The 26,101-nt window shown below is 40.7% G+C and overlaps 1 protein-coding gene across 6 annotated transcripts in view; it reads right to left on the bottom strand.

The window, feature by feature from the left end:
• TNRC6A (trinucleotide repeat containing adaptor 6A) overlaps positions 1 to 26,101 on the bottom strand; it is a 52,290-nt gene that overhangs the window by 15,701 nt on the left and 10,488 nt on the right. For 5 of the 6 annotated variants that reach the window (XM_074841196.1, XM_074841201.1, XM_074841202.1 and 2 more), the window contains 5 exons: positions 24,065 to 24,155; positions 20,297 to 20,318; positions 11,820 to 12,155; positions 7,604 to 7,651; positions 430 to 3,021 (listed from right to left, as the gene is read on the bottom strand). In XM_074841196.1, coding sequence (XP_074697297.1) covers positions 430 to 3,021; positions 7,604 to 7,651; positions 11,820 to 12,155; positions 20,297 to 20,318; positions 24,065 to 24,155 — 3,089 coding nt within the window. Of the gene's footprint in view, positions 1 to 429; positions 3,022 to 7,603; positions 7,652 to 11,819; positions 12,169 to 20,296; positions 20,319 to 24,064; positions 24,503 to 26,101 lie in introns of those variants that run through there. The other variant, XM_074841198.1, reaches the window with a different exon arrangement.

The raw sequence follows: 26,101 nt of genomic DNA, 5'->3' as shown, positions 1-26,101 counted from the left end.
CTCTCTTGTAGCAGCTCAACGTGGGTTTTTTTGGTTGGTTGGGGTTTTTTGGGGGCGGGGGGGGAAGTCTTTTGGCAACATTAAGTTTTAACTGTTTTAGAATCAAATGAAGAAAAATACTTAAATACTTTTGTTCCTCAGATACTATTTAAAATATTTTCTATGTGTTCTCACACCCCAGAATTCAAGTAGAGCTGTGGAGTCTTTATTACTCAAGCTATTTAAAACGAGAACAATCTTCCAATCTGTATAAAAATATCAAGCATCTATAAGCATCACTGTTACTTTTCCTTTTAAAAAATAAAATGGTACTTCATTGGCACCTTCCCCTTTCCACTTGGAAACTAAAATATTGGTATATGAAGGTAGAACAAACAAATTGTTTTAAAATTAACAGAAACCACAAATTTGCATAAAACCAAGTCTTACCAGAGCCCGAACTGCTCTCCTTGCTAGACATGGCACTTGAAGACAGTAGCTGCTGATGTACCTGTGCTTGCTGGTCTGAACTGCTGCTACTGTTTGGGACATTTTTATTCCACATATTCACATTTTTGTAGTTGTATTTGCTTGGATCACCCCAAGCAGAAGTTCCATCATCAATTTCCATTTTACGGCGTATTGATTCAGGGGACGGCTCCTCCCAGCCAGTGGGTTCTTCCTCCTTTGCTGGTGCCGGCATCGGTCCACCCAGCCAGCCTGACGACCCTGGGGGTTTGGTTGTGGCAGATGGTGCTCCCCAGGAGCCAACATCCTGTTTGTTCCATTCTGGAGAGTTGATTGGCTTTGATGAATCCCCCCAAACTTGAGGCTGATTGGATTTAGGAGGGTCTCCCCAGCCCTGGTTCTGATTAGACTTCGCAGGCTCATCCCATCCTGAAGAATTATTTGGGTTTGTATTATTACCTCCCCAAGTAACAGAATTTGATTTACCTGGCTCATTCCAACCAGATACTGATCTGTCACTGTCGCTACCTCCCGAACTGGATTTCTTTGCCTCACCCCAATGGTTACTTCTTGAATTTTCACCCCAGCTATCACCGGCAGAAACTGCCCAACCCTGGCTGGCCTTTTGCCCATCTACCCATCCCTGTTTGATCTTCTGTGCGTCATTCCAAGATGCCTTTTCCTCTTTGCCACTTCCCCATGATTGATTGCTCTTGACCATTACTGTAGCAGCAGAATCTTCTTCCCACCCCCCTTGGCTGTTTGACCCTTTGGAGTCTCCCCACCTTGTAGCAGACTTTGGATCTCCCCACCCTGATACAGATGAGGTATCATTATTGTTAGGGCTAGGTCTATCCACACACCCCCCTGAGCTGGAAGTCTGTGTCACAGAGCCTCCCCAGGCCTCTGTCCCATTGTCAGTTTTTCTTTCACCCCTCGGGGATGTTTCGGTATCCCAGGCAGTGTTCTGTTTGATTGGAGTCTGTCCCCAACCAGAGTTGGAAAGGACACGTGGATCTAAGTCAGTTCTGTTCACTATGCTTTGGAGTAATGCATGCTGGTCAACTTTCCTTCTCTCTCGATTCTGTCCTTCCGTAGTTACTCTATCTTCATGGCATCCAGTGCTCTCCGAACTACCTTCGCTGTCCCCCGTACCAGTTTTGGCCCATGCGCTGTTCTGCTCGGTTATCTGAGAGGCAGCAGAACTCTGGCTGTTAAGGTCATCCTCCTCAGTAGATTTCCATCCGTTTGTAAACTTCCTGCTGTTGCCATTCACGCTCTCGGTGGAATGCTGATTACTGGGCAGTTTACTCCACTCCCCATTTGAAATGTTAGTGCCAGTGTTTTGTGCAGGGTTGCCCCATCCTCTTCTACTCCCGCCAGCACTCGCACCATTTCCGCTCCCCCATGGCATGTTCTGGGAGTTGACTGTCCCTGCCTCCCACACCCCTCCTCCTTTATTCCCGTTGATTTGAAAGTTAGTGCTGCCAGGCCCGCTAATGCCTGGCTGCATTAGAGTTGCATTCACAGTGTCACCATTAGCTTGGCTGTTTGGGCCTGAACATTTGTCTCCAGAGTAATTAGAACCATAGGCACCCCATGTAGTACCGTAAGAGCCACCATTTTTCGCCTCACCATTGCTAAGATGAGAAATGGAAGTGCCATTTGTAACTGGAGAGGCCTGAATCTGAGAATGATTCATTGTGCTCACACGCCAGGCCCCATGCCCTGTATTATTAGGCAGTTCGTTAATCTGCACTGAACCAGCAGAGTTTGGTAAACTAGAGGTCATAAAGTTAGTAGTGTTATTTGGTCCATTCATTTCAGTGTTAAGGTTTTGAGGTTGCCCACTGAATGAAACCTTCCTTGTACCATTTACTTCAGAATCACAATTTTCCTGAAGGCTTCCCCAGGAACCATGGGCTGAACCACCCACTTTAGAGTTAATACTCTGACTATTAGATATCTGACCTATGGTACTGCACTGGATATTTGTGCCAGGATTACCACTCCCTACAGACCCTTTCAGGGCATGTCCATTGTTCTCCAATACAGGCCAGGCACCATGGTTGCCATTTGAATTCAAAGTGCTTGGATTTAACCCTCCATTTGATGAAGAGTTTATGGTGCCCCAAGCATTCATTCTATTGTTGCTACTTTCAGATTTGCTGTCAGGAGCATCCACAGAAACTTGACATGTGCTTATTATGGTTCCATGGGATAAACCCCACGGCCCATTAATACTTCCATTGCCCACATTATTGCTGTTGCTACCAACCACAAACTTATTTTGAGAACCATGTCCAATGCCATTTCGAATGCCATCATTTTCACCACCTGTGCTCCCTGAAGCCATTATAACGAGGTTTCTCTCTGACCCAGAGCTAGAGGCAGAGTCAGTGTCCATACATTCTGATGTCAACTCTGGGTCACTGCCAGTGATTGATGGCCATGCTTCTTTGTCAGAGCCGTCTACAATAACTTTATCCCAGTTTGTGCTGGAGTCACTATTTGAAGAGACTGGTCCCCAGTGAGAATTTTCATAATGGGATCCTAGACCACTGTGGTTCAGATCTAAAGGGAAGAAGGAAAGTCCAAGAGCATTATTATAAATTTAGTATTATTACTTCATTAAGCAGAAGAGGAAAAAAAGTATAAAGGTACTAAGCCAGGAATTATTTGGCTTATTTTAACACTACAGCCACTGAAGATGACAGAGAAAGCTTCCCGGTACAGCTGCTCAGAGCACCACCGCACACAACCCACCACACCTCTCACCAGCATGCAAAGCTGCACTCTCACAGAGAGCACAAAGAAGCACTCCTAAAAGGTACAGGTTTTTTTTCTCCAGAGAAAAAGGATTTTTTTAGAAATACTCCGTATCACCATATACAAAGTATTTTCTAAAAGCTTATACATATTAATAACTGAGATACTATATAAAATCAAAGACATTCTGAAAGGCAGAAATCTAAACAGGATAGTAAACTGACCTTGTAGTACCAATTGCTATGTGACAACAGCCAGAGAAACACACACCTTCCCACCCCTGTCAAGAATTCTTAAGTACAAGTTATTTAAGATTTTTTTTTTTATACAATAGCAATCCAACACAAAAACCACAAGACCAATCTAAAGTTCTGCTGCCGCAGAAGTACAGATTAAGTGCAGTAGCTGAACTGGTACTTCTCATTTTCATTTATGTAAGAAGTACTGCTGCTTTTTTATAAGCTGATCATGCCTCATACTAATTCACTTATAAACTTTTCCTGGTTAAATACATGCACTGTGGAATATCTGCCTCAAAATAAGTGCTATCAATTTTCATCTGTCTAAAGCTTTACTGCAGGGACCTCCCCCCAACTGTTAAATCAAAACAGTGTCACACAGGTGCACTAGAAGATGAAACTCTGAAAGTGTGAAGCGTGCGAAAAATAGTAATGAACTTGGCAGCACAACGCAAGCACGAAACATCAGTGAAGTTTTTTTACTTAGTATTTGCCTGCACTGGAAGAACCACCATACCAGTGTACGCTCAACGGCGGTATACGTAGCAAACTACGCTTCTCTGCCCATTAAAATGTTCAGGTTTTTAAAAAAAGAAACTGTCAGCTTTTCTTTGAAATGTTCTCTTTTTTGCCTTTACTTAGAATATTCAAAATATATGTACCTAAAGATAAAAGTTTTATAGCTCCTTCTCATTCTTAATAGATTTTTACAGCACATGCCTTACATCCGACTAGAAGAAGGTGCAGTCGCTGTGCCCGAATACCTTCATGACACCGCACCTGCTCAGGTTAAGAGAGCCAACGGCAACAAAACGCTACAGCTATTAATCCTTCATTTTCTCAAAAGCTATTTAAAGAACATTTAGGGACTGGCTGCTTTAAAAATGTAACACTAATTTATAAGCCTCTGGTGTTTCCAAGAAACACATTGTTAACCGAAGTCTGAAAGGAAGCCACCAGCCGCACCAGCTACAAGGAGGGCCAACTTTGCACCCAAGCCCCCACCCTGACACCCGCCAACCCCCTCCTACTGCTCAGTGATAAGTAACTGAGTTGCATCTACTCTATTAAAACCCTCAGTCAAAACTGCCACCTTCCTCAGAGGTTCAACTGTACACAAGATAGAGCTTTTGGTGGTAGCTCAGCTCTCAAATGCAGGGATCATCCAGCAGGAGCTGCTCTTAGCGCTCAACCACAAAAAGGGTTGATGAGGTTTATTGTTTTAAGCATGACTGACCAATCTGAAGAGAAGCACAGCTGATGTAGATTTAAAAAGAGACCTTATTTCAGTGCTTCCATCTCCCAAAAGGAATTTCAGAACACCATGACAAGCAGAAAATCCCATATTTTTACATCAGAGTGACAAAATTTAAATACTACATTATCTGAATTTATGATCTTGATGAGCTATGAGGAAATGGGAAGGAACAAATCAAAAAAGCTTACATTTAAGTTACTACAGACAGTTTATTATTACACTGATGCACCACAAGTTTTTGGTCTATATTTAATTAATTTTGCATCAGTATCAACATTATTCATCCTACAGTGAAAAAAGAGTCTAGCCAAAGACCCTGCCTCCAGGAGTACGTAGCTTGGAGCAGCACAGAGCAGGGATCACCCACTGCTCCTCAGCAACCACGACAGTGGAAGCTTGAGAGTGTCCAGAAGCAATCGGGTAAGCTTCATGTGGTCACTACAAGAGAAACAAGGGCCCTGGCACAGCAATTTGGAACAGGGAGTAGTGGAAAGAGACCTGTGGTAGGTAGGAATAGTGCTGCAATAGTCAGAGTGCCTGGCAGCTCCACAGGCTGGGAGAAACGATCCACACAGCACCCTTGGGAGAACTGGAAGACATTTGTTCAGCTGAACATAACCCAGAACCTGCCTATTGACGTGTTACTGGAAAAAACACTGTAGGATCTGAGCAGTTGTCCAGCGAAACCCAAGATTCCAAATCTCACACTGATATTTTGAAAAAAGACATTTAACCTATATTAAAAGACTAATCAAAGAGTTGTCTGCACTCTCACAAAGGAGAGAACCAACAGCATCAAAAGCTGCCCTAACAAAACAAAATCTTGGTTACATAAACATCATCCCAATAACACGATCAATTTTAAAAACAACATGAAAGCATACAGATGGCAAACAACCTGAATTCAGTGCCGAGAAAGATACAGGTTATGACTACAAGCCAGAGTGAAATGGTAAACAAACCCTAATTTGCACAACAATAGAATACATAAAAGAAAGCCTGTATTTATCAAAATTCTATTATACTAATTTAGATGCAATGCACAGTTTGTAACAAGCCAATACACAAACATCATATAATGATTAATATCCAGTCACCCAGAATTCTATCCTATTACATACAAAACTACCTTGACTAAGTCTTTTTCCTGGACATAAATGTGTCAGTCTAATATGAGCCACTGTTCTGAAATATTCCTATCTGAACCTCCACAACCCATGAACTTCTGAGACTGAGTATATAAATACTGAATAAGCAAAAGTATTATCTTTGGGTTTTCGTATCTAGCAGATAGCACAAACACACCCTCAAAACTGACAACATACTGCATTTGGTGCACAGCAAAACAAGTCAGTAACAGCCTACTCATGGTCTTCTCCCAGAAATACTTAGAAGTTGCAACTGAACTTTTGCTGCTTAAATCCTGGGAAAAAAAAAAAAATACACAAGCCTGAGTTTCTTAAAATTCAGTAATCTACTAAGATTTTTTTCAGTAACTTGCAATAATTCAATGCTTTCTAGCTATGAGTTACCCCTGAAGGAAGTGTTTGCAGGAAACTCTGTGTATTTTCTGAAGTAGTTTGTTTGTTTTAAAGTACCATCACATGGTCTAAAATAAACAGTAGGATTTAGAAGCATAAATTAAGAAATACTTGAATCTTGCTCCCTGCCTCCTTTTCCAGTCCCAGCACATACTGGTACCCACAGACTGTCAGTACTATACCTTGCCCATTATTGTACCTTCAGTCCTTATGAAAAAAATGCATTTTAGTAAACAAGGTTTTTAGCTTTTAGTAAACAAGCTAAAAAGCACCTTTATTATGAAATGACAAAACCAAAAGAATAAAATCTGTTTGCTAATGTCACGTATCTGTTTCTCTGTGGTAGAGAAAAAGGTCTTGCAGAGCGTGTCTTCTTACAGCACTCCAGCCCCAGAGCTGGCAGAGGTAGCTGTGAGCCTCCCGGCAGCTCCCCAGCTGCAGGCGCAGGACGGGAAGGCTGCCAGGACAAGGGTGCGTGTCCCGCTGCGCCCCAAGGGACCCGCCTGCACGCTGCCCCCCTGCGCTGCCCCAGCGGGGGCTCTGGCCCCCCGCTCCTGCTGCACGAGCACCCCTGCAGCCTCGCCCAGGGGCCCAGATCAGCGCGAGAGAAGAGAGGGGAGGTTGAACATCACCCCCTGGAGGACAGCCTTCAGGGTAACCACAAGGAATGCCCCGGGAAGCGCTTAGGGCCCGACGGGACACAGCACAGCCAGTACAGACCATCCTCCAGCGCTGCCCACCCTACTGCAGCGCGTCTCACACGGCATGTCCCCGCGTCCTCACACAGCACGCACGCTCCAAAGTGTTACTCAGACAGCGAGTGTTCTTCACCAGCATACCCAGTAAGCCATGTACGCAGCTGCAGGCCTTCACACACGTGCTACCCCAGCACAAACTCAGCATTCAAAACAGAGAGGCCCCCAGACGTGATTTCCACCACGGTGCCATGAAATGTCTCTGATATAAAGCACAGGCCTGCACACATTATTCAATGCAATACCATGAAGAGGCAATTTAACATGTAAGCATAAAGGTAAAAAATGACATATAGTGCTTTAAAGCCAAGGTGCCACAGAGCCAAAATATCTGCTTTGGTATGAATTCTGATGTTATTTTAGAAAATTAAAAATGTTTGATTAAACATAGTTCACCAAATGTGTAGTTTAAGCAAATGTGTAATGGCACAGAGAAAGTACACTTAAGTCAGTCATTCACACAGCACATGCTATTTGAAAACATAAGCTAAAGAATAAAAAAATAAATAAAAAGATCAGACAAAATCATGTGATACATGTAACTACTACAAACACACGCAGTGCAAAAAAAAAGGTGAGATTTAAATAGCTGACCTGACTGGTTAGGGGAGTGGCTCACCAAGTCCCGAATGGGAGGCATGCCTACGAAAAAACAAAAAGCAAGAAAATTACAGAAGCATTAAGTAAACTAGCCCTTTGAGAACAGTCCCCAAACCACCCATTACTTTAAACCCATTTATTAGCACCCCTTCTTCAGGAAAGGCTTCTCTCAAGAGCCATCTCTCAGTCCTGCTGCCCGTGCTAGTGACAAGCAAGTCCTGAGTTGCCTCACCCACAGCGCTGAACACACCACAGGGAGCAGAGATGCCGATAGCAAATCCAGCTTTCTACATGTAGCATTTACATTTAATTAATAGCAATTTTGCTGCTTTTACTAAATATTTCCACTACAAGTTAGTTTTTATACACTTGTCATTTAGTTAACCAATTTAACATGTTCTTAAAAGTTTGATTTATATAAAAAAAGAAGAATTTATAGTCATCGAAACCGGAACCAGCTAATTTTTGACTGTACTAACCTAGAATTTCAGAGGTCAGCCCTGAAACTTAAGCAAGTTCATATCACTTCTTTGAATGAGACGCTTTTTCCACCTGAAAGTCATTATTTTGCTACCTGATTCAGCAAATAGAAATAACTAAGTACAGCCCAACTCTGACTTAACCTAAGCATGTGCATAACAGACTGTCATTTACCACTCTTTTTCCTCCTAAGTGTCCTACAGGCAGCGTATGAAATCAAAGTTAATGTTTCAAATTCACAAATTTTACAGTTGGGAGACCACAACTGTTATGTTCAAGGCAATGTTCCCTAAATTAAGTCAACCTCCATCACTACTAACTGCAAATCCCAACTGCTCACTTCTTCCCTGACTCCTACAACAGAGGAAAAAACCCTCCAGTTACAGGAAGAATCTTTTGTTTCCAAAGGCTCTGACTGTAACATAATTTTGCAGCTCTGCTGCAAGATGCACAAGGATAAAGCAAGATCCACTTGTGTCAGAGGAGGAATCCGAGTAACTGGACTAACGCCAGGACCCTGACGGTGCTCTGCTGTTTTGTTCTGTCCCACAGTTGTAAGCAATTACTGCTGGCAAATATTTTAGTTCATGATATAAATCATTTCATTGTGTAATAACCACCTGGCTATTCTGATGTGCTAGAAAGCAGAGAGGCAAACAAACGTACCAAGGCAGCATTCAAGACCTTCCTTACATGTGAAGTTTACACATGGGGGAACATTTCAGTAAAGCAAACAACTGAACTGGGTATGAAAATGTTCTGATAAAGAGCTACTTATGTACATTTCTTAAAATAACCATCTTGGTACAAGACTGTATCTGTTTCAGAAGTACTACCTGGCATGAGCTTCACTTATGTGTCTATTAAAAAGATATGCCAAATGTCCTAGAAACAGCAGAAAAAAACCCCAACCAACCACAGGACTATCCCTTCTCAAGCTTTACTTCTAAAGAAAGCTGGTTAATTTTCAAAAGAGAAGATGATGGTCCATGCAAGAGGTTTTTTGTGACCACTGATACAATTAAAAAATTCCCCAATAATGAAGACTTAAAAACTTACTGTAGCCAGGGCAATTAAAGGAAGACTTTAAATGTAGCAGTACTTGTGTTCCCTGGCTTTTACAAACCTACCAAACAGTTACAACCACAGCTGGAACCAGGGAGAGATCCTGCCCCAGGGTCTGTCAGGGAATGATGGATAAAACAACTGCAGTCATTACCAATTCCAACAATTTTGACTTCAACACTTCAACCCACAGTTTTTCTTTTAGCCCTAAAATACAGATCGATCCAAATAACCATTAAACAATGCTTTAAAAAAAGTCAAAAACTTAATCTTCAAAGATACTCTGTTAGGGTATGAAATTTGTTAACCCGAACAGCCTGTACGTGGATATTCTTTCAACAGGGAAGGGATCTACAGATGTGTCAAATTTAATGAGATTTTTAATTTCAGAGATCAACAGGGAGAGTACCTAGAAGTCGTTGGAGGCTAAAAGAGGAACCATGGAGAGTGAATAAGACTGAGACAGGCAAATGACAGTAGTGTTTCCTTTCAGATACAGAGGTGCCAAAGGACACTGAGTCACTCCTGCATGCTGCTGGGCTACGGCCACCTCCACACCACCTCACAGGCAATCCACTAGCCGAGATCCCGAAACCATTACAAATATCCAGCACTGAAAAACTACTTTCCATCATCATATACCTACAGTTCTCAAAGAACATGACAAAACATCCAAACCAGACATTATTCCTGGTTACAGTGGAGGAAAGGGCTCTCTCAAGCACAGAGATACAAGGCACCAAGAAATGAGACCCTGGCGCCCAACCCCACGTGTGGGTTCTGACGAGTTCACCAGGGAACGCCCCGAGCCCAGCGCACAGTTAAACCTGACAGGATGCTACCGACAATGCAAACTTTTTCTTAAGATGGGAAAGTGATTTGGCCAACCTTTCTCTCCCCTAAAGGCTCTCAGAACCTTTTCGTTACCAGCTGGACGTGGAGACATATTATTCAAACCACAGAACTACTCCCAGTAAAGCAGCTGCCTCAGAGGCTCAGTACAGCACCGTGGCAGCACCATGCAGGGACACGCTCACAGCGCCCAGCCTGAAGGCTGTCCAGCCACACCAGCACAAAATCCAGCAAAACTGAGCAAAACTGGGAAGAATCTAACACACAAATAGGAATCCAACTAAATATTGGCCTGGTGTTCACAAAAGAAGTGAAATGAAGGACAGTACACTCAAAAAAATCCTCTGGGCAGGATTAGGAGGTTTAGTAGGTTGCATAAAGAATAATACTTTTTAAATGAGTTTACATGTGAATTTTTATTTAAATCACTACTTGCTACCATACAATCTGACCAGTAGAGGATGTATGGTGGAGAAAAAGTTTCATCTTAGAAGCAAGCAAGTATATGAAAGATTACTTTAAACCTGACCATAGACAGGAACAGAATTATACAGATGAAGTAAAAAAAAAATTTACTACTTAAAAATTACTTCTTGGAATGGTGAAGAGGTCTATCAGTATGTTACAAAAATAATACTGGAAAGTAATACCAGAAGCATTCATCAAGGGGCACATGGATAAACTGCTTCCAATGCTTTGATTGTTTACTTTCATTTTAAATAGTGCTTCTTCAAGATTCAGTAATCGGAACAGCTCAAAATTTAACTAAAACTTGAAATATCATATCAAGGCTATTTTCCAGAAATCTTTTAAACTGAAGGGGCTAGTAGTCACATCCTTTGTGGTGGTGTATAACACACTAATTTTGAGAAACACTGGGAATTCAGTACAGTTTGAGAAGAAACTATCTGTGGGAACAAGTTAGATCACCACTTCTATGTGCACATCAAAAATTAAATATAAAAATAAGAAAGTTTGTCCAACATATTAAGTGTTAGCATGCATTGATACCAAATCCCTTTAAAAATCTAGATCCCTAAAAAGTCACTTTTTTTCCCAGCCACAAATAAGACTGCCCTTATTGTCTCAAAAAATTTGCTGAACTGCATGCTAGTACATTCACTGAATGGCAAATTATGCACGTGTAACACGTAAGTTTACTAATCTTAAAAGGGTATTTGAAGAGAATGCGTAACAAGCCAAAACAACAAAGGATAACTATACTTAAACAGTAATAAAGGTAAAGGCCAATCCATTTTGTAAGACAACCAAGCTTCATGTAGATGAACAAAGAAAAGATCTGACCTAACAACAAAAAGCAATTCTGATATTCTAGACAAGTTGTCCTTAGCTTATCTCTAGATATCAAAAGAGGAAAAAAAAGTCTGGAGATGCTGTTCTGAATGCTCTGGGAACTGGCTGCAAGACCCTTCCTTGTGAGATCTGTGTATCAAAACTGGATGCAAAAAAGATGCTTCGTACCATGACCATGACGAATTACTAGAATAAAGACTGGAAATTCAAACATAGCAGTGGTCACACTGGCTTCAACATCTGCTCAAAACCAGACACGTCTATTGTACACCACTGGCAACGATGAGCAACTATGATGTCTTCAGTGTCAGTATGGAACTTGCACAAAGATGGCTGAAACCATCCCACAATGCTTAATGTTAAGCTATGACACAGGAAAATATTTCATCATGCTACAGCTTACATTCAGTTTAAATAATATTAGCTCAAATATTTCAGTGATAATTGAATTTAAACTATTCTATTTTAGTTAAAGTAAAAGAAGGTACGGCTCCCTCACCTGGCTGTTTTTTGCTGCTGTTCGGCACTTCTCCGTTGGTCACTGGCTGTTTATTTGTGACAGTGCTGCCTCCTGACTGGCCGTTTAATACTTTAGGAGTAGATCCCAGGTTTGCAGCTATAACTGGTAACTGCTGACCTCGTTTCAGAAGCTGTTTCTGTTCCTGGTGTCGAAATCGCGGTGGTACTTCACGAGGAGGGTATCGAGGCAAGGTCTGCTGCTGCTGACTGTTGGCTGTGGCCCGCTTGGCATTATTATTAGTGCTGGTTACTGTGGAAGTGCCGTTAGAGGTGACAGGCTGAGGCTGGCTTACACTTGTCTTTGTTTGTTCTGGCACTACCCCCACCCCCAAAAAAAAGAAAGTTGGACAAAGTTATTCATAAGAACAGCAACTTAAAAAATTAAAGACTAAGTCAATATTCTTAGATGTGTTTATATATTATGTAATGGCAGCATTTTTGATTCAAGCTGTAACTCACTCCCCATTAAACGCTCTTTAATCCCATAATCACAGCTTTAATAGCACAGATCTGGAAGCAGAAATATGTCTTGCTATCGCTCCTAACAAAGTTATCGCAGTTAAAGTATGCTACTAGTAACAAGCTTTCTATAAGAAATCAGCACTGTGCCAGTTTATTTTGGCATTTAAACTTTACTTTAAAAAATATTTAAGTAATTTTAAAAAAAAAATCTTACTCCAATGGGAAACTTAAGTATTATGTACAGAAAAACGTTATGGTCTTGCCCAAAAAGAACAAGAGGTGAACAGGACATACAGAACGCATCGTTAAGACTTGCCTCTTTATCAACCCTACCAGCCACAGGGAAATCTATTCGCCCTCTTAAGTCAATCTGTTGCCAGCAGAAGCTGACAGTGCAGGTATCCCCCCCACCTCCCCACGTTGGCAGGACTGTGCCAGCGTTGATAAACTACCCAACGTGCAACTGCAACTCCAAATTATCTTTCAGTCTTGACAGTGTGGCCACTTCAAGGCAAGATGAAGGTCAAATAATTTGCAGAGGTCAGCTGTGAGCAAACACAAACTCAGACGCTGAATAAAGGGAAAACCACAACATCCCCAACACCTCCGCCCCAAGCAGCACAAAAGCCAAGATGGTAAGAACGGGGTGTTCAGGTGTAGGTACCTGGCTAGTAAAGCAGCTCAACACCCAGAAAGGACACAGCGAGCTATGGATGTGCGTTTCCTGGCGCTACTGCCATCCACCCCAACCACTACAACGCGTAAGCTGTACTTCCAGTCCCTCACATTATCGACACGTTAACGCACTTTTCAAATTTCTCAGATGAGGCATCCATACAGTGTGTCTACATTTACCGTGGAACTTCCTGAGATACCTCAAGACTCGATCATGACCTCCCTCAGCACTGACCTACCTACGTGGTCAAGTCACCATCTCCACCCAGAACTTCACAAAATGAAACTGGCAGTTCTAGAAGTTACTGAAGGAAAATAGTTTAATCTGTGTGGCATTCCTCCTGCTAACAGCAAGGTCACAGCTCGGCAATGCAGCTTCTCCGGTGACAAACATTTAAAGAGGTTCCTCCTAGTTACAGGTCACTCCTTCCCCAGCAACACAACCCTCTCTGGGCCTGTGCAGCCAACAGAAGGGAAAAGTGATCCAGGCTGAAGTCAGCCCCACAATTTTTTCACTGAGGTCCTGCGAGAGAAGAGCTCAGGACACAGCTCCATCAGCATCTCTATGGCGGTGGCAGGCTGGGGAAGAGGAGTGACCCTGGGTGCTGGGGAAGAGGGAAACTGAGGCAGGCGGCACTGCTGGGGACCAGCAAGGGCTCTGGCTCCGCACCGCAGGGTGGGGTGGCACCCAATTACAAATCAGGTTTCAGTTACTATAAGGCTGTATTTGTTTTCAACAATAGTTTTGCACATTGGCAGCATCTAAACATACATGACTCGAGGCTTAAGAGCAGCATCCCCAAACCACTTCCCTGCTGTGTTCCATTTAAGTTTCCTGGCATGTCAGCAGCAGGGATATTGTTACTACATGGCTGAAAATGTAGTTTTCTGGGGCTTTTAAAATTTTTTTCATTTGTTTAAAGACCATTTTATCATTCACTTTCAGAACAGATGCATGTGAATACAACATAAAAACTAATGAACACAAACTCCTTAAGCTTTTGTTTAAGGAATCAATTTGAATACTGTCAATGTTACTTATGACTAATTTCTTTTTATTTCTACTATAATATGCAGTTATGTATTTTGAAAAACACATACATAAAGGCCATTAGAATAAACTGTCACCTCAGAATCTGCATCTGAGTTGTGTTTTAATGGAATATTACATTTAGGCTACTTAAGCAAAGCAGCAAAGAATACTTTTAGCCACCTCCTTGTTTCACAGGAGACGGAAGTCTCAAGGGGAGAGGAGTTGTCCCCAGCCCCAGCCGCTCACCCTCCACAGCCCCACCACAGCTCTGACCCAGCGCTCCCTATTTCACAGCTGACTGGAGAAGGACAGAATTAAGGAGAGGAATAGCCAAGACATAAGTCAATTTAATGTACAGAGCACAGGGAATATGGATATTCAAAAGCTGTTAGATAAATTGACAAGTTGATAAAAATCACCAATAGCATATCAGATTCCATCAACTGAAGTCGTTACCTGTATTAAAAAAGTAGGTAACTCGGATCAGATTCCTTGCATAATGTTTTGATGCATATAATGCAACAAGAAATTATGATCAAAACTGAATTTCACAAATACAAAGAAGTCTTAAACCTATTTCCATGTATTCATTTTCAAATTTCCTGGTTTAATAATAACTAAAATAACAGAGAATCACTGAGCCTTGGGGGGGGGGGGGGGCTATTTTAGCAAATAGCTAAGAATCTGTCAACATTTTAATGCACAAAGCACTTAGCACATTCCTGCGGTCTAGGTACTGCAACAAGCTTTGAAATAAAAAAAAATTCTTCACATACCGCAACCTGTAGAACTGCTGCCCAAATCTTAACTTTCTGATCTATCAGCATGACTTCTGCTGCAACTGATTCACACCAAGTACTCTTTACAGTTTCAAGCACAGTTCAGCCTACACCTGAGGTGTGCTGACAGCCATATGCAGAAAACAACCACTTCTTGCAGCCAGTGTATCATTATCAAGCCAACAAAGTAATGGCACCACTTAGGGACACATACACATCCTCTAGCGTTCTGCACACTATATTTAAGCCCCCCCCCCGCCTCGGTCCGTTTAAGTGGAAAGCACACCTCACTCAGAGATTTTTTTTTTTAATCCAACACGGAACACCCCGTAACAGGGTCAATGAAAGACACGCAGTTTTCCTACAGTACTACTTCATTCACGTACAATTTCTCCTCTCAAATAAAATAAAATCATTTCTATACGACATTCCACGAGACATCCAGAGTTGCAAACAGCATGCTTAGGGCAGTGCTGCAACTCAGCAACGTTAGTACTTTACTTTCCCAATTAAAGCTACTTTAAGACACAGTGCGTATTATAACATAATCCAATGGACTTGCAGGTAATCGAATCACTTTTGACCATAAAAGTAATAAACAAGCCACGTTCTGCCAAGCCAGTCCCTAAGCTACGGCATGAACAAGACTTCACAAACAGTTTAAGAAAATTGTATTTCTCATATATTCTATGCATTCATTTCCTTAGCAAATATGGTAATTCTTTCCAGTATTATCAGCAAACTAGACAGAAATCTACCAGATAATAGGCTTGTAGTAAAGAATATGCAGTTTACATTTGTACCTTAATTTCAAAGTGAAATTAATCAGAATTCTCTTGCCTGCACTTCCCTAAGTACCACAAAGTTTTAAGCTATACAATTTATCCTGTTGAACATTTTCTGGTCCAAAACTTCTCAGAAGACTAAATAACACGTTAATATTCCAATATGGCTACTATAAATTCCAGCACCCCTTAATCATTATATTAATATTCTGTTATAAACAAGTTCCTTGTTTAATAAAAGTTTGCTCTGCACTTCAGTATTTTATTCTGAATCATGTTAAAGCAGAAAGATAGTATTAACAGACTTACAGTCTATCACAGTTAATTTACTTGACTAGTAACAGCAAGTTTACAGAAACAAGTATTAAAAATGACAGATTTTCATAAAGAACAAACCTGCTGAAAACCCACAAAGCAGGGGATGGTGAAGTTACAGTTTACAGAGAGATTCCAAAGAAAGACGCTTCCAACTTGTGTTGCTTTCCCACTCTGCAGATTTCATTAGAAAATGGAGGAGAAGCATGGTGTCATTTTACTGCTCCAGGAGTGCTGCCTGCCAACTCCTCCTGGAGTAGGGGCCCAGTGACTTAAACTCCCCCTCCAATAAAAAAAAAAATGGCAGCTGTTTGAATAACTTTAATGCAGATGGAAAACAGTTTCTCGCTCGCACAAAATCAGCGTACAAAGATCAAATCGTCTACTAAACCACACAAAGAACAGCACCAAGCTGTCATTTAAATGTTTCTTCTTGCTGCTGCTGAAGCTGACCTCTTAAAAATGTATTGTAATGCTCTCTCCCTGCATGTCATGCCCCAAAGAGTTGTCAGTGCTGGAATGCTGAAGGGCAAACAGAGGAAGTCTGGCTTTCAAGCTGACACACGTAAGATGTAGTGCTAGAATTTTCGTTGTGGAAAAATGGCCGCAGCTGTAAGCTCAGCTAGCTGATCTGGAAAATATCTAACTGTTTGCCAATTCATTAACCCCTGAAGATCCGCACAAAGGTAAGTTGTGTGCCATTCCTACGGGTAATTTTAACAGCAAGCATTCCTTATTCTGTTCATTTTTGCTATTCGCTTTCAAGATTTAAAAGCTAACATAACAGTTTTTCCAATCAGGAAAAGCACAGTTAGGCAAGTGAAAAAAAAAAAACAAAAAAAACACTGACAAAAAACAGAAGAGTTAGTGTATTCGGGCAATTTTGCTTCACAGGGAAGAAAATGAATAAGTTTCCAAGGTGGGAAATATGAGTCAAAGATTTCAATTCCACACCCAGCTATTTTTAAAAGCACTTTCCGTTTCAGTGGTTGATTCAAAGTTTATTCTGTTCTGCAATAAAAGTAGTACTTTATGCCTCTGCCTTCTACAAAGCAGAGGAATTCAGAACTGCAGATTGACAGATGTTTCCAGCTCTAGCTTGTATTGTTTCGCAGAGCACAAAAGCATCCAGAACAACTAACCACAACACTAGCATCAACATTACTGGTCAAATTTTAGAAATTACTTCACTGGGGTATTATGAACATACATTAAAGCGAGTGCAAAAAGATATTTCATCTCATAATGAAATCTCATTCTGCAGAAGTACACCCTGATTACTGAAGCAAGCATATACAACAAAACTCAAACGTTCTTAAATAGTATTTACTTTAGTGCTTGGCTTAACATTAGCTACTTGTGGCCACAGTGTGGTTTGTAGAGTCCTGTTTTAGGAGGAATTCAGGGTAAATTGATTGATTTTGTCTGTCTTTAATAGCGCTGACATTAAACACAGCAAAAATATGTATTTTGCCAAGCCAGAAGGAATACCACAACAACTGACAATTCTAAAGTATTCTCAACTAATAAGGACTTTCAAATAATAGTTATTTTTTCCTGAAATACCTGGTACAAGAGCACTTGGAGGGCACTTGTCAATGTACAAATTTGTTATGCTAGCTGCTGCACAGATAGAGAAACCTTCCACTTAGCAACTAAATAATACATTCATCTCTAACTCCTACCAACTTCCTCTTCCCTCTTAATAAAACCAGATGTATAAGACTAGACAGGTTAGAATATTTGAAATCCACAGGAATGACATACATGCATTTTTAATGACAATACTACAGTACTAAAATGCTACTTGTACCAGAAACATTTATATTAGCATTGTCTTCATCACTTCCCATTCCTATTCCTGAAGAGGGGAAAAAAACCCAAAACCAAACAGCACTATTAACTTCCTCAGAAGAGCGTCTTATAATTTTACAAGCACACTGGTAGCTACTTCAGCTGGTACAAAAGCAGTTTCTACCTTAGCTGAAACAACATTTTGAAGCCATCCAAACTACGCTTAAAAACAAGAAATAACCTCCCTACCCACCCCCACCACTTAACCAGCTACTTTTCTAAAAGAAGGAACATAATTCTGAATAATTTAGAGATCCTATACTCTTGTATTTTATCTTCAGCTCATGCACAGAATAAATTATTTAAGACATTAACGCGATGGAAACTTGGAAACTAATGAAACATTAATTTGCATCCTGAAAACAAGTAGGCAAAACTGTTGAAACAATGAAAGAGCTATGTGCAACATAAGCAACCAATTTTGTTCCTATAGAAACTCTTGCAAAAAGTTGCGTATCTGAATCTAATCATGTCTGTTCTTCAGAAGGACTGCCAGCTTGCGTTTGACAACTCTAAATTCCTGCTAAACTTCCTGAAATACTCTTTTAATAATAATGTAACATTAAAGTTGGAACTTAACACTTCCATCAGTAAACATCAGGCCTCCAAGGAGAAAATGGAGAAAAGAAAAAAAAAAGAAAAAATATACTCTGTCCTTCAAAAGAAAGGCATTTTCTTTCAATTTGAAGATTACCATCAGGTAGCCCACTGAGCAGAATTACTGCCCTCCTGCCTTCATGCTATTTTTAGCCATTTGCTTTTGCAGCCTCGTCCCCGATGTGACGCACGGATGCCAGTGCAGCGTAAGCACGCAGGTCAAACGTTCATTCAAAATGGACATTATTATTGACAGCAAAGTATTTTATCATTCTCCTTCACTGTCTTTTCAGATATATTTTATTACTTCAGAACAAAACCAAAGACTTTCACAACTCTTTCAATCGGGTATATTATCTTAGAAGCCTTATGGCAGGAATACACAGAAGAAAACAAATGCTTGGCCTGCACTTCAAGTGCAACTCCACACACTGCTTCAGAAAGGGTGCTTTAAAAAACAAATGAAGAATATTTAGTAATTATAATACTCTTCCAGCAATTTTATTAAGTATTCAGTTCTGTGCCTAATGACAACCATAGAATTCCCAAGTGATTCCAGTGCCCGGAGTCAGGTCGGGAGGGCCAGGTGAACTCCAGAGGATGGCTGCACGGATGGACCGGCTGGTCCCGTGACTGACGTCGGCCACAGGAACAGCACGTGGACGCTCCTGCAGCCACCACGCTCTGGCAGCTTCCTCTGCCTCAAGAGATCGACACCCCATAACCAAACCACCAGCCTCCTGTGTGCGCCACGAAGGAGAACTCCCCAAGACACAGAACCCGAGCGGCCCGTGATCCCTCCGCACAGCACCACCACACGCTGAAAACCTATTGGTCCTGCTCAAGCTGGTTTTTTTATTTCCCATTTAAACACACACACTAAAGTATACATTGCACTTAAATAAACTAGACCTAAACGTGTCTCCTGATACCTGGTAATGGTACTGCAGTCCTTGGCAGGCGAATCAGCGCGTTTTTTATGTGGAGAACCTGCCTCCTCCATTTCAACCACACACGAACTAGGATGCTTCTTCAAACGCACGCCTCAGTAATGGACACTTTCATTTGTTTCTTCACCTCTTCTCAAGCGCAGTGTGTCCTCTACCATTTTACTACCTTCATGCGAGAACAGCACTTCAAACACTTTTTGATTTTTCCAACAGTAATTGCATCTCTGCTAAGCAGGGCTTCCAAGCTCCTGTTTCTACCACTGCTCGAGTAAGTATTAAATTAAACCCAAAGTTCCCAGAAAACAGGGATTCAGCAAGCACTCCACATGATCACTTACGCAATTACCATTCACTTCCCAACTAACAGGTTATGGGCTAGAACTAAAGCGAGAGCCGAAAGAATCTTTTTCTGCCCTTTACAGAAGTCGGTTGGAGTGGAGATCTGTACAAAACCCACAAACATTCAGAAGAACTGCAGTGTTCCCAGCCTGGCACTGAACATTGAAGTTACACCTTTCAGAAAGCACCATCCTGATCACTGTGCCACAGGCAACAGTTAAACAAGCAATTGATATGTCTAGTTTTAACTATCAAGCGTTCCCAACCCCAGCTGCACTTACAATAGTTGGAAATGAAGTTTCAAACCGACCCATTACATCTATACATGGTCACACCTGAAGTGTTAGAGTGTTTGTGCGCTTTTCAAACAAAGCAAAAAAAAGAGGAAGGAAAAAAGCAAATAAGGAAAAGAACTCAAGGTATTAAGTATATGCTTGGTGCTGTGTAAGTAATTAAGAATGGAAAATAAGAACAGAAGACTCCAATGCCTGGAACAAACCCTTAGCCATTACCCTTCTAGTCTTTTGAGGGCAGTGAAAAGTGCAACTGAAGTTTCAAGGATCCCGTCTTTTACATTTGAGAAGAGCTTTCAGGTGACTCATTTGATTCAACATATTTAAAAACACAGAAGTAATATACAGAATAGAAATAACTCTAAAGTAACTTACCTTTGATTTTTTGTTCAATGGCCTAGAACAAGAAAAAAAAAGAAGTGTCATTGATTTGGGCAGATAAGAGAAAAACCACATGTGCATGTGCCACTTCATAAAGCAACATTAGATTTTGACTTTCCTCTTTTAAAATGTTTTAAAGTTATTATATATCTATTTCAGAAGTGTTTCTCTAACCAACCCATGCCTATTATTCCTTACACTGTTTAAATGTTATAGAAAACAAAAATTAATGTGAAAGATAACTACATGAAACTGACTGAATTAAACTTGCAAATTAAGGTGTTTGAAGCAAGTTAAAATCTGTGCCTGGAAGCAAAGAACCACCACCACTTCTACTGCAGAATATGGCAGGGGAAGAGGGAGGGACCTAGAAACTGAAAGGAAGTAAGAAAGTAAATGCAAAAGCTTTAAGTTTTTCATTGCCAAGATTCAGCTGGTTATACCTGTGATACAGCCAAGAGATCTATTTGAATAAAATTTTACCATAGGATAAAAACGGGGAGAGAAACATTTGTTGTATGGAAGTGCACCTTACTTGTGCAGTTTTAACTGCAAAACATAGTGAAACCAACTTCATGAAGGACCCCCCAAAAGCACAGATCATAGTTCTTCCTATCTGAGTTTTCTTAATTACCACTTTTAAAATGCACTACTGCCAAAGCAAAACGGGATTTAATTTGATGCGGTCACTTTGGTAGCTGTATACAACCCATTTTAATTATGACACTGAATATACTCATAGCATGCAATAAATTTGTGATAATACTTAAGCTACGATTGTCTATAATTAAAACCGTGAGGAGAGAGAAAACAGAACGTGTGTGAATGCAAGAAAAATGTATTGATTCACCGATTTGATGTAAGACTTGGCTAGATTCAGACGTTAGCACTGTTGGGGCTGACTACTGAAACTTTATTAATGACTCTTCAGTGCCACCGCCTCACTTCTCTTAAGGAAATCAAGAGCACATTAACAGAAAAAACCTCTTTTTCAGCTTCTTAAGCTGACAATGACAAGGTTACAAACAAAAACTTAAGTTTACTGTCCAGTTTGAAATGCACCCTCTTGCTCCCAATAAACCTTGAGCACAAGCTTTTCATTTTTATAATTTACGCTCTTAGAGATTGCTAAAAATAGCTAAAGACGAAGACGCCTGCAAAATCTCTTCTGAAGAAAATCCACTGTACTAACAGCAATACATCAGCCACTGGAATTAAGAACGCAAAAATAAAGCCAATGGCCACTTACACGGGCGTATCAAAATACCCACACCACGTTCATTTCCAGTTTTGTCTACCTTATCCCTACTACACTGACTGCTACTACCACTGCCCCTCTTCCTCATCTTCCAAAAGGCAGCTGCTGTATTTGAGGCCGCTGTATAACACCACAGCTTCTCATTATGCTCTTTGTTCAACAAATCTGTTAAAAAATTTATTTTGAAGACTTGGGAAGTTCCGTACGCACTTCGAACGCCAGGATGCTGTATGTAGAGCAGCTGGCTCTGAACGACGTGTTCAAAACACGTTTTTATACTGTCACAGAAAGGTAAGTGGAATGCAACCGCTGATGTCCCGCAGAAGCTGCTCAGCGTCGGGGTGCAAGCACAGAACAAACCTTCCCTAAGTGTCATACCGCTGTGATTGCAGCTGTTCCTCTACTACTCCTTTTCGTTCCAATTGTTAAAAAACTACAGTATATGTAAACCCCAAGCATTAGTTTTTCCTTCCACAGCATGATTACATGATGCCTCTTCAGTTCTTGCCATGCCTGTGCATGTGTTTAGAGCTTACCCTGAAGAGCTTGTAATCTCACCCCCCCGCCCAGTTGTGACTTGAGTTAAAAATCAATTCATTAGCTTGTCACTTGACCCATGAACGGGCAAACGAGACAACTTAGAATTTTTCAGGTTTTTTGCTGTTTCTGGCTATCCACAGCACCCAAAGAGACCAGCAAAGAGAAAGGGTCTATAGGACAAGGCTCCTGGCTGCTTTTTATACTAAGGTGCTATTCTCTAAAAGAAAAAAAACATTGAACATATTTCAGCTAGGGACTTCCAAAATATATCAGTACTTGGTGCGCGGTTAAATGCTTTAAAGTTTTTGCTAGAGAGCCTATGGTTGATAATACAAACCAGTATGTTCCTAAGAGATCAAACAGACAAAGTTAGCTTACAAAACAGAAGGAGCAATTTTGGCCAACCTGAAACTACTCATAAATATTAATGGAAGAGAAAAGGGATTCTCCCTTCGTTGTGACCTGTATTAACAAATCCTCATTTTAATCTAGAATCAAGCCACGTCTGTACTAGGACTTTTTTTTTTTTAACAGCTAACTTAACTGGCAGTTGTTCGTTACCATGGTTTTTCAGAGGTATATTCTCTTTAATCTAGAACAAGTTTAAGCTTCTCCAGGAACGCACATGAGCATCCCTGTGGCACCCTACTCTTTTGTCCACAGAAGCTGCTTAAATTCCTGATAAATGAAGTCCCCACACTCAACATTTCATTACTCTAAGAATACAGCACATGAATAAAGACATGGCTTCTGAAGAACAGTCTAGCAGGTGCTCCACAGCAGCAGAATGCATAAGCAAACCTTTCCATTTCAGGCAAAGATCTGGTTTCTCCACTTTCAAAAAATATTTATGCTTTTATTTCTTCTGCAAATTCCACTCTGAAGCATGCCTTTCAAACTCATGAAAAAATGAAACTTTTGGAGGAGGAAGTCAGCTATGAAGTACCATTTATTTAGAAGATTCAAAATCTACAAGTAAACCAGTTCCTTTGCTGTTACAACTTCTGATTAAAAAAGAATTCCAGGAGGAAAATGAGTTATAAATTTATAATTGAGGTCCAAAAATTATTATGCATCTTTGCTGTCAGCTATTGAAAAGAACCTCTCATTCTGAAATATGAGCAAATACCTCTTCAAGGAGTATCGCTCCAGGACTATTTCACTTAGATTTGCTGCAAGATACCTAATTTTGTACAGGTGTGCAATGAACACCTTTATTTAGGCCAACAAAAAGGAAGAGCTGACTACTGATTTTTCGACTATATAATAAATATCTAGCATTAGTCAATGGAATGAAAGAAAAACTGTTAAGCAGGTTCACTTTGCTGCCACTGCTTAGCAAACCAACTGAAATGAACATGTTTTTAAAAACATATTTACAAGCTCCTCTCAAGTTTAGAGTCAATATTTAGAATCAATGGCTGTGATTAATACATTGACAATAAACAGGAATTCTGAAGTGTCTACAAGCATTTCTGTGATGCTTCTATCCCAAAACACCTTCCCTGTCAATATCTTTGTTTTTATCCACCTTCTCTGTCAATATCTTCGGTTTTATCCACCTTCCCTACAAATTGTCTTATGACATGTATCTCCATACTGAAGGATAAGAAGGTAAAGTAAGGCTACAGCTGAAAGCCACTATCTTAAAAAAAAAAAAAAAGATAATTATACTCTAATAATAAATGAACTGACATTGAGGAAGTTTTCAAACTTGAAACCACTTCAACTAACAATCAGGAAAAAGACTGGTCATCTCAGAAGAATATTTAATCTCTGAAGAAACTGTACACAAAGCCAATGAAGATGTTCAGCGTGTCAGTTAACACTAAGACAGTACATTTAAAGCTTAAAACATTAAATCAAAAAGAAAACACTTCTGAATAGCAACAGCTAAAACAGAGTTGCTAGTGATGAAAAGTAACCCATAAGCACAGGTTTTTAGTTTTTAGTGTTCAACATACCTTTTTTTGAGCAGCTTCCTTCTTCTTCTTGTCTTCTTTTCTCTTTTTCCTTTCTTCCATCAACTGTTCTTCCTCTTCTTGCACTAAATCCCTGAACCACACAGTTTGTAATTAACTCTCCCAAAATATAATCTGTACACACTTAGATTCATTTTAGAACAATTATTTCACAGTGACACAAAAGGAACTGGGGAATTTTACTTCTAATTGGATAATATTTCTACAGGGACTATGTACTTTCACTGCAAATCACAAGTGACAAAACTTCACGAGCAGATGCAGTGTCAGGCTACACGTTAAGATTTTCTTTTTTCCAAAACTTACAGTGAAGGCTTAGACATTAATTTGATTCAAAAGCCAGCGCAAATTCAGATGTTACTGAATCTCTACCTGCTACCGTGGATTTGTACGACTGAGCTCTCGCATCCCAGCCCCCCACTGGCACTCACCACCGGCCCTGACCCAGCCCAGGGTTTGACTACGCTCACACAAGCCAAGCAACGGGTCCCTCCCCAGCCAGGCACCCCCTCTGGCATCAATATGGTGCCTAGACAGCCAGGGAGGAATCGGCATCAGCCCACTGATCTTAAACACCACCACCTCTGCCAAGAAACAACCCACATGCACACATTTTCCGGCCTGAGCAGTGAGATAACTCAGCTGGCTGTGTCTGCATGGACGGGACTGCTGAAGTAAAGGACACTTGAACTAGAAGGAACATGAACGGAAGAGCACGGTCAGACCAGAGCTTTCAACAGCAGGGCAGTCTTACAGCACCTCAATCGAGCGACAGAACTTTTCAAAAGTCAAACCAAAACCTATTACATTAGTTTAAATTCACTTGATTCATTTCACGCGCTAAAACAGAACACACAGCAGCAACACCACTTTCCAGATTATGTTGTTTAACAACAGACTTCAGTGAAGGCAAGACAAGAGGGAGAACATGGAGAGTATAAAAAGCAGAAAGAACTGAAGACATGCAAGCACACTTGCAAGCTATCAGGGTCGGTAGGAATTAACATCTGATACAAATTTCAGGATAACAAAAATAAACTTTCCTTTAAGGCCATGCTTGGAGAGATGCAGTGATTCTTGATAAGAATGAGAACGAACACACAAACACAACTGACAGAAGAGACCGTGGCAACAAGCAGGCAAAAAAGCCCTTGGGCTAATGGTGCAAAAAGCTCATGACAACACGGAATGTGCAACAGAAGATCAGTTAGTTGTTTCATACATGGGAATAAAAACAATTGCTCACAGAAAGAAGGATTCTGAAGTTTAGAAAGTAACAATAAAGCTGAATATAAAAATAAAACAGTGGCGGCGGTTTGTTTTTGTTAGGCAGAGAGAGAGGGAACATACTAACATACAAATATTCAGTTACTTCAAAGTTTGAGATTTGGAGACTGAAGCATTTTTATGTACTAGAAAGCCAACTTGCAGGAGTCTTCTTTGCTCTTTCAGGGTCAGGAATGCTTCCAAGTTCGAAAACTTGGAAAGTTTTGGCCCACGAGCCCTGATCATATAGTCAGGTGGATGAGATTAAAAAAAATAGGTTGAAAATGTTTTTCCAGATCTCTTTCTAAAGCGTATATCCACCATACATCCCTCTGATGTCCTGAATCTTACCACCAACTCCACCACACATCTACCCTCTCACTGGGCAAACCATGTCCTTCAGACAAGTCCTAACTTCCGTGACACTTGGAACGGGATGTGGCAACGTTCTTGCTGCTCATTTGAGTTCTACCTTTAAACATTAAAACTGTTCTTCCGTCCCACTGTCAGAGTCTTCAGCAAGATGTTGAAAGTGGTTCTCCTCCCAGTAAGGACAATGTCGCAGTAACGACACTTCCGTTTAAAGTTCAAAGCTTGCGGCCGCTTGGCTACTATTAATATTAGTTTCAAACAAAAAGAGATAAGGTAGTATTTTCACATGACATTGACTGTGGAAGAAAAAAGCCAGCAATATTTAAAATATTTATAGGGCACAGAAACTTCCGAGACTATCAACACAAGACAAAAAAAAAA

Source organism: Strix aluco, chromosome 15 (genome assembly GCF_031877795.1).
Source record: "Strix aluco isolate bStrAlu1 chromosome 15, bStrAlu1.hap1, whole genome shotgun sequence".
Lineage (NCBI taxonomy): Eukaryota > Metazoa > Chordata > Aves > Strigiformes > Strigidae > Strix > Strix aluco.
This window is presented reverse-complemented; position numbering and strand designations above follow the sequence as displayed.